At 37.2% G+C, this 15225-nt stretch overlaps 1 protein-coding gene across 1 annotated transcript; it reads left to right on the top strand.

Annotated features, from left to right (window-relative positions):
- Positions 1–7263: 7263 nt before the first annotated feature.
- Positions 7264–9292, top strand: LOC143463116 (uncharacterized). Its single transcript, XM_076961493.1, has 4 exons — positions 7264–7406; positions 7492–7626; positions 7875–7994; positions 8729–9292. The coding sequence occupies exons 1-4, from the start codon at positions 7355–7357 to the stop codon at positions 8905–8907; spliced, it is 486 nt and encodes a 161-aa protein (XP_076817608.1). The 5' UTR covers positions 7264–7354; the 3' UTR covers positions 8908–9292.
- The last annotated feature ends 5933 nt before the right edge of the window (positions 9293–15225 follow it).

Raw genomic sequence — 15225 nt, forward strand, 5'->3', positions numbered from 1 at the left:
ACTCAAACAATCAGTGAATAGCAAGATATAGCTCCAACTGACAGCAATGCACTGGATTTGGTTGCAGTCCTTTTGCTTTTTCTTAACTTTTTTTCTAATTAGATCAAATTATTGCTATAAATGCCACTTAGGAGCGCGATTTGTACAGGCAGCGTTCCACAATATAACATTACATTATGCATAGTTATCGTATGTGTGAGACAATATTCTCTAAATACGGTTTGGTCTGCTGGATTGTTTGTGGCGTATCATAAAAACTCCTCATTTACTGTAAAGGTAGCTCCGGTGTCAATCAGAGCAAACGCTGAACTCTCATCAATGTTTATGTTGACATACTTACGCTATTGATAGGACGTCGATTGTTTGTCGCATGTTGTTGTTGACAACGTCGATCGATGTGATCACAATCTAACAGTTACAGCAAAACACTGAAGTCTTCTTCTCTCTTCTCGAGGTTCCCTTGCTGTCTTCATTTCACTTCGCAGCTGGGAAATTTCGTCTTGAAGTTTTTCGGCTGTTTTTTTTTTAATTCGGCTACATCCTGGTGAGTGGTGATATCTCGTCACCGCTGCCACTTCTGACGACATTATACGTGGTTCAAGATGCATCCGTTCTGCGTTATCAATAGCGTTCTTTGCGGTGGGTTAAATATCCGGTTATGAATATTTAGAGTTATCGTGTAAGATCTGAAACGCTTGCTGACAATTTCTCAGTTATACAGCACACTACTGCGCCTTTCATGTTGGTCGTCGTTTGGACAAGCCACTGTTCACAGCTAGGCTAAAGTTTCCAGAAAGCTTCTCAGGGATTTGTGAAAATCTTGGGTGCGCTGGTAGAGCTGTTGCATGACATGCTTTTTGTGAAGATGTTCCTGACGCTGTATCTTTGTCTTATTGAATGACTTCGTCTTAGCTAAGCTCGTAGAGTTCTTTACGACCATTGTTCATGGATGAATCTCATGAATTTCATATCTGATGAATCTCATATCTCCTCGCAAGCTTTGTAGACGTAAAGTATGATGTAAATTCCTGATGGCGTCTGAGACAAGTTTCGGTTGAATATTTCCAAATCCATTGCTAGGCTTTCAATAATAAAATCAAATATTAGCTCAGTAAATTGCAGTACAAAATGATTTGGATGAATTGAAAAGTCTGGATCTGTTTTTGGTCACGTACATTGATGTTAACCTCACATAAAATCATGTTTAAAACATATTAATAATCTGTTTGGATCAAACCGCACAAGTTTCTTGAAAGTCTTTTCAAATTACATGAAACGAGATCAAGTTGCATTGAATCGGGCACAGAACAAAAGTTAATGCAATTATATTGTAAAATACTTTTAAATGCTCAAGTTTGATACGAGACGTTGCCGAGTATGACGATGAAGGACAGAAACATAAAAAAGTTTAAGAGTTGTGAAAGCGATGTTTGTTTGTGAACTATACCATATATTTTTTTAGCTTTCATATTAGCAACTTTAGCTTTATTTTAGCATTTATTCACATACTGCAGAAAAAATATCAAATGACAAATAAATCACGATTCACGTGATGCCGGGCGGGGTAGTTTGTTTGCGAAATAATCACGACTTGAACATTTAGTTTCGAACAGAAACCAGACTTATCACGATTTGCGTCACAAGACTCGATCATATCAGACAAAACGTAAAATAAATTAACTCTTGAAAGCTTCAAAATAAATCGGGAAATTCCTGATGCTGTCTGAGACCAGTTTCGGTTGAATATTTCCAAATCAATTGCCTTTAATATTGAAATAAAATATTAGCTCAGTAAATTGCAGTACAAAATGATTTGGATGAATTGAAACATGTGGATCAGTTTTTGGTCACGTACATTGATTTTAACCTCACATAAAATCATGTTTAAAACATATTAATAATCTGTTTGGATGAAACCGCGCAAGTTTCTTGAAAGTACAAACAACGTGGATAAGGAAGGCCTACCATACGTCCTCTTTTAGGAGGATTTGTCCTCTTTTTTCAAGAAAAGTGAATGGTCCTCCAAGGACGCTCAAAAATGCCCAAATGTCCTCTTTTTTTGCATTTCGAGTTAGTTGCTTATACTTTCAACAAAACTTTTAGGCGAGACGTTGTATTTATTTCCAAAAAATTACTGTAGCCATGAAACATGATGAATTGCTGGTTTAAAAAATGTTTTTCAAAAAATTGCCCTACCAGCCCTACCTTCTTGATTGTTATTGCAAACATTGTTCGACGTTCTCTGTAACATTTGGGTTTTTTAACATGCGAGGATCTGTCGCAATTTTTCTGGCACGAGTTCGAACTTAACAGACCGTAAAGAATGTAGCGCTAGTCGTCTCGACAAGTTCGTGGTTTCACATGCGCGGAGGGTGGGTTAAGTTCAAACTTGGGGTCTGTTAAGTTTAAACTTGCGCCAGAAAAATTGCAACAGAACCTCACATGTAAAAAGGCCCATTAATAAAGCAAAGGTGTGAGTTTTGTAGGCCTAGCCTACTATTAGTGTTACTTAGGGCTACCATATATCTTCTTTTCTAAATAAAAATGAATTGTGCTCAAAGTATAGCCTACTGAAAAATGTCAAAATGTCCTCTTTTTTGCATTTTGTGCTTTCTTGCATATATTTTCAACACAATTATATTTTTATGTGACTTTTTGGGTCAAACGACAATTAACCATGGGAAATTGACCGCGAACAAACTCACCGAGGACAACTGACCGGGGGACAACTGACCATGACGTAAATTTACCTTGAACCAACTGACCTTAAATCATATTGTTACTTTAATCATACAATTTGAATAAACAACAATGCTAATAGGCTTAAAAAATAAAAATAAAATGCGTAGCGTTTGTTTTGTGTCGCCGGCCAGTTGACCACGACCAATTGTCACCGGTGCATTTGTTCACGGTCAATTGACGTGATCCCGACTTTTTGGCATGAGGCCTAAGTCAAGTGACATTTCGGCGACAGCATGAGGTCTAACCATTTTTGTTATCATTGTTTTGATTTGGACAACCATAAAAGCTAAATAAAGCTAGGCAGTAACGCCAAAGAAATATACTGTGTTTTTTGATGAACTGTGGCAAAAGTATCCTTGTTTCAGAAAAGGACATAAAGATTTTGAAGCTGAATGCATTACTTGTGCATATACGTATAGTTATCCAAAACATGTGATAAATTCTTTAAACGTAAAACTCTATTTTCATTGCACTAGCTGGCGAAATTGTCCTCCTTTTAGGCGATGAAAATATGGCAGGCCTAGGATAAGGCAACAAAAAATAAACCTATTCAGTTCTGCATGTCTTGAAAAACGTTTCTTGGAAATAGTTTCCTTCGGGGTAAGATCGGATGTTGAAGCTATTGACAGATCCGAAGCGGACGCGAGGGCGTGAGGTTGAATCATGACATGAAACTCTGTCACTTCCTTGGCTGTGCTGGCATGATTTGGCTTTCGTTACAGATAATTGTCTTCACCAGTCGAGAATGCTGCTTTTGTAAGATGGATGATAAACAGCCTTGATTCCTTTAACACTTGGTCTGCTGCTGCAGCACAAAGTTTTTGCATTGAGTTTTTCATCCATTCATATTACATGAAACGTGAGATCAAGTTGCGTTGAATCGGGCACACAACAAAAGTTAATGCAATTATATTGTGAAATACTTTTAAATGCTCAAGTTTGTTACGAGACGTTGCCGAGTATGACGATGAAGGACAGAAACATAAAAAAGTTTGAGAGTTGTGAAAGCGATGTTTGTTTGTGATCTATACCATACATTTTTTTAGCTTTCATATTAGTAACTTTAGCTTTATTTTTAACATTTATTCACATACTGCAGAAAAAATATCAAATGACAAATAAATCACGATTCACGTGATGCAGGGCGGGGTAGTTTGTTTGCGAAATAATCACGACTTGAACATTTAGTTTCGAACAGAAACCAGACTTATCACGATTTGCGTCACAAGACTCGATCATATCAGACAAAACGTAAAATAAATTAACTCTTGAAAGCTTCAAAATAAATCGGGAAATTCCTGATGCTGTCTGAGACCAGTTTCGGTTGAATATTTCCAAATCAATTGCCTTTAATATTGAAATAAAATATTAGCTCAGTAAATTGCAGTACAAAATCATTTGGTTGAATTGAAACATGTGGATCAGTTTTGGTCACGTACATTGATTTTAACCTCACATAAAATCATGTTTAAAACATATTAATAATCTGTTTGGATGAAACTGCACAAGTTTTTTGAAAGTACTGTGGCGAAATAATATTTCGCACTATTGTTTGTTTGTTTTTCGTGCATCTTCCCACGCTTTTGTTTGCTTAAGTTATCAGTTAACTTTTATTCTGTTTGTTGTTTCTCTTGATGATCTGATTTTATTGATTTCGCTTGTCCACTGTTTTTTCACATTGTTTATACCGCCTCAAGTGTTTCGATGTGGTCCAGTGCAGATTCATACGTGTCCTGTTTTCGGTTGGTCTCCCGTAGGGCTTCAGGCGGGGGAGGTGAGCTGGCGAGAAAATCGTGGCTTTCATGGCAGTCGTGGTATGGGCGTTTAGGAAGAGGACCTTTCGTGTTTGTTGGTCACTCAGAACTGCCCTAGTTGCTTTATTATATTTTACCACTTTAATGTAAAACGTGTGCACCGAAAGTCCAGCCCCAAAAGCAAAAGCGGAGTGTTTTTATCTGTTATCGAAATACAATCGGACTTTATTAAAAGAGGCTTGTTGGCTTTGAGTGGGCCGTGAAAGCAGTGGAGAAGGACCTGGCAATAGAAAATCTGTAACAGTACAAACATCGTGGATAAGGTAGGCCTACCATACGTCCTCTTTTAGGAGGATTTGTCCTCTTTTTTTAAGAAAAGTGAATGGTCCTACGAGGACGCTCGAAAATGCCCAAATGTCCTCTTTTTCGCATTTCGAGTTAGTTGCTTATACTTTCAACAAAACTTTTAGGCGAGACGTTGTATTTATTTCCAAAATATTACTGTAGCCATGAAACATGATGAATTGCTGGTTTAAAAAATGTTTTCCAACAAATTGCTCTACCAGCCCTACCTTCTTGATTGTTATTGCAAACATTGTTCGACGTTCTATGTAACATTTGGGCCTTTTAACATGCGAGGATCTGTCGCAATTTTTCTGGCACGAGTTCGAACTTAACAGACCGTAAAGAATGTAGCGCTAGTCGTCTCGACAAGTTCGTGGTTTCACATGCGCGGAGGGTGGGTTAAGTTCAAACTTGGGGTCTGTTAAGTTTAAACTTGCGCCAGAAAAATTGCAACAGAACCTCACATGTAAAAAGGCCCATTAATAAAGCAAAGGTGTGAGTTTTGTAGGCCTAGCCTACTATTAGTGTTACTTAGGGCTACCATACATCCTCTTTTCTAAAGAAAAATGAATTGTGCTCAAAGTATAGCCTACTGAAAAATGTCAAAATGTCCACTTTTTTGCATTTTGTGCATTCTTGCTTATATTTTCAACACAATTATATTTTTATGTGACTTTTTGGGTCAAACGACAATTAACCGTGGGAAATTGACCGCGAACAAACTTACCGAGGACAACTGACCATGACGTAAATTTACCTAGAACCAACTGGCCTTAAACCATATTATTACTTTAATCATATGATTTGAATAAACAACAATGCTAATATGCTTAAAAAATAAAAATAAAATGCGTAGCGTTTGATTTGTGTCGCCGGCCAGTTGACCACGACCAATTGTCACCGGTGCATTTGTTCACGGTCAATTGACGTGATCCCGACTTTTTGGCATGAGGTCTAAGTCAAGTGACATTTCGGCGACAGCATGAGGTCTAACCATTTTTGTTATCATTGTTTTGATTTACACAACCATAAAAGCTAAATAAAGCTAAGCAATAACGCCAAAGAAATATACTGTGTTTTCTGATGAACTGTGGCAAAAGTATCCTTGTTTCAGAAAAGGACATAAAGATTTTGAAGCTGAATGCATTACTTGTGCATATGCGTATAGTTATCCAAAACATGTGATAAATTCTTTAAACGTAAAACTCTATTTTCATTGTACTAGCTGGCGAAATTGTCCTCCTTTTAGGCGATGAAAATATGGCAGGCCTAGGATAAGGCAACAAAAAACAAACCTATTCAGTTCTGCATGTCATGACAAACATTTCTTGGAAATAGTTTCCTTCAGGGTAAGGTCGGATGTTGAAGCTATTGACAGATCCGAAGCGGACGCGAGGGCGTGAGGTTGAATCATGACATGAAACTCTGTCACTTCCTTGGCTGTGCTGGCATGATTTGGCTTTCGTTACAGATAGTTGTCTTCACTAGTCGAGAATGCTGCATTTTTAAGATGGATGATAAACAGCATTGATTTCTTTAATCCTATTCTAACTAGGCTTGGCTTCTCCTGCACAATGTCACAGCAAAACGTGGCGTACAGTTGCATTGTTAGCTGTAGAAACTTGAAATTTGGTGACTTTTCCTAAAAAATGTTCGGCTATCTGTCCATGTTTGTTTGATAAAGTTGGATTTTGTAATTTTTAAGATATTGCGATATTTTCATAATTTTCCTCTGCTTTGCTCTGCTCTCCGCATTGAAGCGTATTACTCATTTACGCACCAATAACTCGACTAACTATTCTCTTTCGTTCTCATCTCGCGGTCAGCTGGTTTTCCGCACAGCGGGGACGCGGCATATCAAGAAGAATTTCTAGAAATGTGTCACTTTTAGAAATACTTAATTTACACTAAATTCACTTTCTTTAGTTTTACAATTATGATGTATACAGGAAGCCAGATGATTTTTCTACTAACCTGTCAAAATCCGATCAGTTTACGACGTATAGTTTTCTAGTAATTAACGATTGAAAATGTGTGTGCGGGGTCCGCCACACCTAGATTTTTAGTAAACTCGCGAGCCTGGTTAGGATAGGGTTAACGCTTGGTCTGCTGCTGCAGCACAAAGTTTTTGCATTGAGTTTTTCATCCAATCAAATTACATGAAACGAGATCAAGCTGCATTGAATAAGGGGCACAGAACAAAAGTTAATGCAATTATATCGTAAAATACTTTTAAATGCTCAAGTTTGATACGAGACGTTGCTTGCCGAGTATGACGATGAAGGACAGAAACATAAAAAAGTTTGGGAGTTGTGAAAGCGATGTTTGTTTGTGATTTATACCATACTCGATTTAGGCCACTCCTCAAAGTTTTGCCAACAACGTACAGGTGGCTGACTAGAAGAAAAGCAAAGATAAAAACCTTAATTGAAATAATTTATGCAATTCAGCAGATTTTAGGCTCTTATAAGTGATAATTTGATCCATAGCAGAAGACACATCGATCAAGCAACATGAAGATTATTGTCGAAGTTGGACTTCTTCTTGCTTTTTTCTCCATTCAAGGTTTTTCAGGCTAAACAATTCTTTAAACATTTTAATCAAGGTAAACGAAATTCATGAAAATTTTCCATTGTTAATAAAAATGCAGGATCAGCTATTCAATGCTATCAATGCCAATATGTATCGACTGCACCGGACAACACATGTTATGGTCCTAGTGTAGGCGATCAGCATCTGTCAAGTTGCCCAACAGGACAAGATTATTGCTTAACTTCAGTCGCAAGTAAGTACGAATACGTGTGGTGGTAATCTAGATATAGACTGGTCAACCAAGACATAAGCTCACCAAAAACTAAATGTACCGAAAAAAGCAACAAGCAATCGCTGACTTAAAACTGACAAGCAGCAAACTACAGTGGTTCTGTAGTGACAAGCGTTTTCCGAACCACAAGACATTATTATAGACACATAATTCATGGTTTTACCAAGCTCAAGATTTCGTCAACCGATAAAGCATTTCCTACTTTGCAGAGGCGAGCGCGTCGGGCATTGATGTGACCACAATTCTGAGACAATGTTCGCCGGTTACTGCCCAGTACAATTGCCAAACCATTGCTGGAGTAAACGCGTGTCTCGATTTTTGTTCAGGAGGTGAGTTTGGAGAGCAGCAGCTCACCACTTGAATGCTGTTTTTGATTTCACGTTTATCCGACATTATCTTCAACCACCTTTCACAAATTTTTGCGCTTGGAAGAAACTAATTTCTGCTTTTATGACGTCAGAGGTGAAACAACCGTAAACTAGGTCATACTCGTTATAACAACAAAAAGAATTTTATTAAAATTAAGTGAGTTGCGTAATTTGTTTGCGGCGATTTACTGTAACTTGATCATTTTACAAATATATTGATAACCACCTACAAATTGCACAAATAAAACGAATGCTTAATTTTACAAAATAAGTTGTCACAAATATTCTATATCTTCCTCGGGTTTAGAATTAGATTGAGTAAAAAATTTGAAGCTAAGTTAAATGTTAATTTTTGCTGATCGAGTATCGTTTTCTTGCCAAGTGTTGCAAAACTTTGGATGTTAGAACTGTTCATTTGTTAAACTGTCAGTTTCGGTTGTCGAGAAGGCGAAAAAAACCCACGTTAAAAAAAATTTCAAGCTCACTAGTTTGTATGACGTCATTTCTAGCGTCGCCACTTGTTTGTCACGAGCTGATGTTTCAATTTCTTCAGTATGTCCTTCTCAAATTCTTGCTAAATTTTTCAAAACAAATAAATTATTCATGTTAAATTAATTCAATTTACTTAGGAAATAGAAGTCATTGTTACGTAATCCCGCTTTGGTAAATATAAAATAAATCCACTTATGCTTTAGATGGCTGCAACACTGGTAATGGCAACACTGGTAATGGCAACACTGGTAATGGCAACAGTGGTAATGGCAACAGTGGTAATGGCAACAGTGGTAATGGCAACAGTGGTTCACTGGTCCAAGCTTCTCTGTTCACTCTCATGCTGGCCATGGTCGGAGCTCTTGCGTTCATCAAGTGGTAACAAAGTTGTGTGATTCACGCCCGCATGATGTCTCTGTCACGATTAATTATATTAGCAGTGTGTGTGTATTTTGCATCCAGAGATTTGTTTGCGTTAACTAGAAATATCTTCTGTGTAAGTTACGATGTTTTATGATAGCATGTAAATCAGCGGTTCTTAAACTTTTTTGAGCGCGACCCAAATCTGAGTTTCATGATCACCTCACGACCCAAACCGATGTCGCGACCCATTTTAATGTCCTATAGACCTATATTATATTATATTAACCTATGTCGCGACCCACCTATGTCACTATGTCGCGACCCATTTTCTGACCCTCCGCGACCCATGTTTGGGTCGCGACCCATACTTTAAGAACCCCTGATGTAAATGAACGGTATATAACCTAACAATAAATCATTTCACCAATACAAGTTGATCACAATTTTACCAAGTTATTTGAAGAGGTGACGTTTAGTTTGCCGGCGGAACCATCAGTATCAGTATCAGCATCAGTATCTTTTCTTCTATGTTTGCTCTTTAAAAATTCCCGTCCTGGGTCTTTCTATTTTTGAGCGGATCAGTCATCGGTATAATTGCTTCAAACCTTTATAATTTCAATTTCGTGTTAACACGAATATCGCTCTCTTTAAAGTTCAAAGGTTAGATCCATTCTTTTTAACGAAGTGACCATTTCACCGGAAGCAGATCAGGGAGTTGTTGTTAAAGATAGGCGGTTAGGTACGAAGAATGGCGATGCAAGAAGTTAATTTAAGCTATTTCGGATTTAATTGAATTACATTTAGATTAGAAAGTAGATTTAGGTTTGGTTCAAGTTGCTATGCTATAAAATTTAAGTTACTTTAACAAGAAACTATGAAAGATAGCTTCGAACGCACGATTTTTTTCCGGTGACATAGTAGCAGTCTATTTAGAAATAAGTATAAATGTCCCAGTCCAGTATGTTTGGAACAGGTTCTATCCTGTTGCTCACTTCATTTCGTGGTGATGGCGTAAGATAAATTTACAATTTGAAATGCTGTATCAACTCAACCAACCAGTGAATAGCAAGATATTACCACAACTGACAACAATACACTGGATTTGGTCGCATTCCTTTGGTTTTTTCTTAACTTCTTATCTAATTAGATCAAATTATTGCTATAAATGCCACTTAGGAGCGCGATTTGTACAGACGGCGTTTCATAATATAACATTATATTATGCATAGTTATCATATGTGTGAGACAATATTCTCTAAGGTACCTGTACCGAATAAGCCCCGGTCCCTAATAAGGCCCATTGCTCATATTTCGCAAACCCGTGCAAATAAATGAAAGATTTTGTCCCTACATAAAAACTAATATAAATTCATGATGGTTTACCAGATTTCATCCTTGTCACGTGATCAACCGATTCGCTAGAGCACAAAAAAACAATTATATTTGCAGTTAAGATGGTTTTGTTAATTTAGAAAAAACTTAAGTGAGAATTTGGCCGGTTAAATGAACTGCTGTCAGTCGGATGAAATTTTCATGTAACAACCAACTTAGTATTGAAAAGGATAATGCACTTTTTTTCGCTAAACTTTTTCTGATGATAAAAATGTGACATTTTTTTCGTGGATGCCATATACGCCTAATAAGGCCCATACAAGATGCTTGGCTAATTGATGTCTGCAGACTTCGAGAGTGGTTCCACTCATCAGTTGACAAATTTTTACAGTTACTTTGATGCGCCTAGTGGAATCTTTTTAAATGTTTGTACAACTTAAAATGTGAAATTTTTAATAATGTTATATGTTGTCTATTACTATGTTTTGAATCAAAATACTCACAAAATTGGTGGGCCTTATTAGGAGCATAACATTTTTTGGAATTTTTAATTTCTTTATAAAAATTTTTGGGGGGTTGTCAGTTATTGTGGTTTTAATATGTTGTAGTCACTAATAGAATCTAAGATACCCTCACTAATAGAATACGATTTTTCAGTCTATTCTCATTCATGGTTCTTGAGTTATTTTCAAAAAAGTGTTAGGTGGGCCTTATTCAGTACAGGTACCTTAGATACGGTTTGGTCTGCTGGATTGTTTGTGGCGTATCATAACAAATCTTCATTTACTGTAAAGGTAGCTCCGGTGTCAATCAGAGCAAACGCTGAACTCTCATCAATATTTATGTTGACATACTTACGCTATTGATAGGACGTCGATTGTTTGTCGCATGTTGTTGTTGACAACGTCGATTGATGTGATCACAATCTCACAGTTACAGCAAAACACTGAAGTCTTCTTCTCTCTTCTCAAGGCTCCCTTGCTGTCTTCATTTCGCTTCGCAGCTGGAAATTTCGTCTTGAAGTTTTTCGGCTGTTTTTTTTTAATTCGGCTACATCCTGGTGAGTGGTGATATCTCGTCACCGCTGCCACTTCTGACGACATTATACGTGGTTCAAGATGCATCCGTTCTGCGTTATCAATAGCGTTCTTTGCGGTGGGTTAAATACCCGGTTATGAATATTTAGAGTTATCGTGTAAGATCTGAAACGCTTGCTGACAATTTCTCAGTTATACAGCACACTACTGCGCCTTTCATGTTGGTCGTCGTTTGGACAAGCCACTGTTCACAGCTGGGCTAAAGTTTCCAGAAAGCTTCTCAAGGATTTGTGGAAATCTTGGGTGCGCTGGTAGAGCTGTTGCATGACATGCTTTTTGTGAACGTGTTCCTGACGCTGTATCTTTGTCTTGTTGAATGACTTCGTCGTAGCTGAGCTCGTAGAGTTCTTTACGACCATTGTACATGGATGAATCTCATGAATTTCATATCTGATGAATCTCATATCTCCTAGCAAACTTTGTACACGTAAAGTATGATGTAAATTCCTGACGGCTTCTGAGACAAGTTTCGGTTGAATATTTCCAAATTCATTGCTAGGCTTTCAATAATAAAATCAAATACTAGCTCAGTAAATTGCAGTACAAAATGATTTGGATGAATTGAAACGTCTGGATCTGTTTCTGGTCACGTACATTGATGTTAACCTCACAGAAAATCATGTTTAAAACATATTAATATAATCTGTTTGGATCAAACTGCGCAAGTTTCTTTAAAGTCTTTTCAAATTACATGAAACGCGAAATCAAGTTGCGTTGAATCGGGCACAGAACAAAAGTTAATGCAGTTATATTGTGAAATACTTTCAAATGCTCAAGTTTGTTACGAGACGTTGCCAAGCATGACGATGAAGGACAGAAATATAAAAAAGTTTGAGAATTGTGAAAGCGATGTTTGTTTGTGATCTATACCATACATTTTTTTAGCTTTCATATTTGTAACTTTAGCTTTATTTTAGCATTTATTCACATACTGCAGAAAAAATATCAAATGACAAATGAATCACGATTCACGTGATGCCGGGCGGGTGGGTTAGTTTCATTCGATCAATGATCTCGACTTGAACATTTAGTTTCGAACAGAAACCAGACTTATCACGATTTGCGTCACAAGACTCGATCATATCCGACAAAACGTAAAATAAATTAACTCTTGAAAGCTTCAAAATAAATCGGGAAATTCCTGATGCTGTCTGAGACCAGTTTCGGTTGAATATTTCCAAATCAATTGCCTTTAATATTGAAATAAAATATTAGCTCAGTAAATTGCAGTACAAAATCATTTGGATGAATTGAAACATGTGGATCAGTTTTTGGTCACGTACATTGATGTTAACCTCACATAAAATCATGTTTAAAACATATTAATAATCTGTTTGGATGAAACCGCGCAAGTTTTTTGAAAGTACAAACAACGTGGATAAGGTAGGCCTACCATCAATGTTCCCTCTAAGCTGCGCGCGTGCGCAAATGCGCACTGCTGACACGGGCTCCGCGCACAGAAAATCTGTGCTGCGCACAAGAAAAAAGCATCCAACCTGAATCGAAAATAAAATAAACGCATAATAATGGCCACAGTGCGCACGTGGAACGTTTGATGTTGCTCACAGTGGTCCAAGGGACCGCTCAGGGAGTTAGTGTGTTTGCTCAGACTCGTGAAAAATTAGAGGGAACATTGCCTACCATACGTCCTCTTTTAGGAGGATTTGTCCTCTTTTTTCAAGAAAAGTGAATGGTCCTCCGAGGACGCTCAAAAATGCCCAAATGTCCTCTTTTTTCGCATTTCGAGTTAGTTGCTTATACTTTCAACAAAACTTTTAGGCGAGACGTTGTATTTATTTCCAAAATATTACTGTAGCCATGAAACATGATGAATTGCTGGTTTAAAAAATTTTTTCCAACAAATTGCCCTACCAGCCCTACCTTCTTGATTGTTATTGCAAACATTGTTCGACGTTCTCTGTAACATTTGGGCTTTTTAACATGCGAGGATCTGTCGCAATTTTTCTGGCACGAGTTCGAACTTAACAGACCGTAAAGAATGTAGCGCTAGTCGTCTCGACAAGTTCGTGGTTTCACATGCGCGGAGGGTGGGTTAAGTTCAAAGTTGGGGTCTGTTAAGTTTAAACTTGCGCCAGAAAAATTGCAACAGAACCTCACATGTAAAAAGGCCCATTAATAAAGCAAAGGTGTGAGTTTTGTAGGCCTAGCCTACTATTAGTGTTACTTAGGGCTACCATATATCTTCTTTTCTAAATAAAAATGAATTGTGCTCAAAGTATAGCCTACTGAAAAATGTCAAAATGTCCTCTTTTTTGCATTTTGTGCTTTCTTGCTTATATTTTCAACACAATTATATTTTTATGTGACTTTTTGGGTCAAACGACAATTAACCATGGGAAATTGACCGCGAACAAACTCACCGAGGACAACTGACCGGGGGACAACTGACCATGACGTAAATTTACCTAGAACCAACTGACCTTAAATCATATTGTTACTTTAATCATACAATTTGAATAAACAACAATGCTAATATGCTTAAAAAATAAAAATAAAATGCGTAGCGTTTGTTTTGTGTCGCCGGCCAGTTGACCACGACCAATTGTCACCGGTGCATTTGTTCACGGTCAATTGACGTGATCCCGACTTTTTGGCATGAGGCCTAAGTCAAGTGACATTTCGGCGACAGCATGAGGTCTAACCATTTTTTTTATCATTGTTTTGATTTCGACAACCATAAAAGCTAAATAAAGCTAGGCAGTAACGCCAAAGAAATATACTGTGTTTTCTGATGAACTGTGGCAAAAGTATCCTTGTTTCAGAAAAGGACATAAAGATTTTGAAGCTGAATGCATTACTTGTGCATATACGTATAGTTATCCAAAACATGTGATAAATTCTTTAAACGTAAAACTCTATTTTCATTGCACTAGCTGGCGAAATTGTCCTCCTTTTAGGCGATGAAAATATGGTAGGCCTAGGATAAGGCAACAAAAAATAAACCTATTCAGTTCTGCATGTCTTGAAAAACGTTTCTTGGAAATAGTTTCCTTCAGGGTAAGATCGGATGTTGAAGCTATTGACAGATCCGAAGCGGACGCGAGGGCGTGAGGTTGAATCATGACATGAAACTCTGTCACTTCCTTGGCTGTGCTGGCATGATTTGGCTTTCGTTACAGATAATTGTCTTCACCAGTCGAGAATGCTGCTTTTGTAAGATGGATGATAAACAGCCTTGATTTCTTTAACACTTGGTCTGCTGCTGCAGCACAAAGTTTTTGCATTGAGTTTTTCATCCATTCATATTACATGAAACGTGAGATCAAGTTGCGTTGAATCGGGCACACAACAAAAGTTAATGCAATTATATTGTGAAATACTTTTAAATGCTCAAGTTTGTTACGAGACGTTGCCGAGTATGACGATGAAGGACAGAAACATAAAAAAGTTTGAGAGTTGTGAAAGCGATGTTTGTTTGTGATCTATACCATACATTTTTTTAGCTTTCATATTAGTAACTTTAGCTTTATTTTAGCATTTATTCACATACTGCAGAAAAAATATCAAATGACAAATAAATCACGATTCACGTGATGCAGGGCGGGGTAGTTTGTTTGCGAAATAATCACGACTTGAACATTTAGTTTCGAATAGAAACCAGACTTATCACGATTTGCGTCACAAGACTCGATCATATCAGACAAAACGTAAAATAAATTAACTCTTGAAAGCTTCAAAATAAATCGGGAAATTCCTGATGCTGTCTGAGACCAGTTTCGGTTGAATATTTCCAAATCAATTGCCTTTAATATTGAAATAAAATATTAGCTCAGTAAATTGCAGTACAAAATCCTTTGGATGAATTGAAACATGTGGATCAGTTTTTGGTCACGTACATTGATGTTAACCTCACATAAAATCATGTTTAAAACATATTAATAATCTGT

This window comes from Clavelina lepadiformis, chromosome 6 (genome assembly GCF_947623445.1).
Source record: "Clavelina lepadiformis chromosome 6, kaClaLepa1.1, whole genome shotgun sequence".
Classification (NCBI taxonomy): domain Eukaryota; kingdom Metazoa; phylum Chordata; class Ascidiacea; order Aplousobranchia; family Clavelinidae; genus Clavelina; species Clavelina lepadiformis.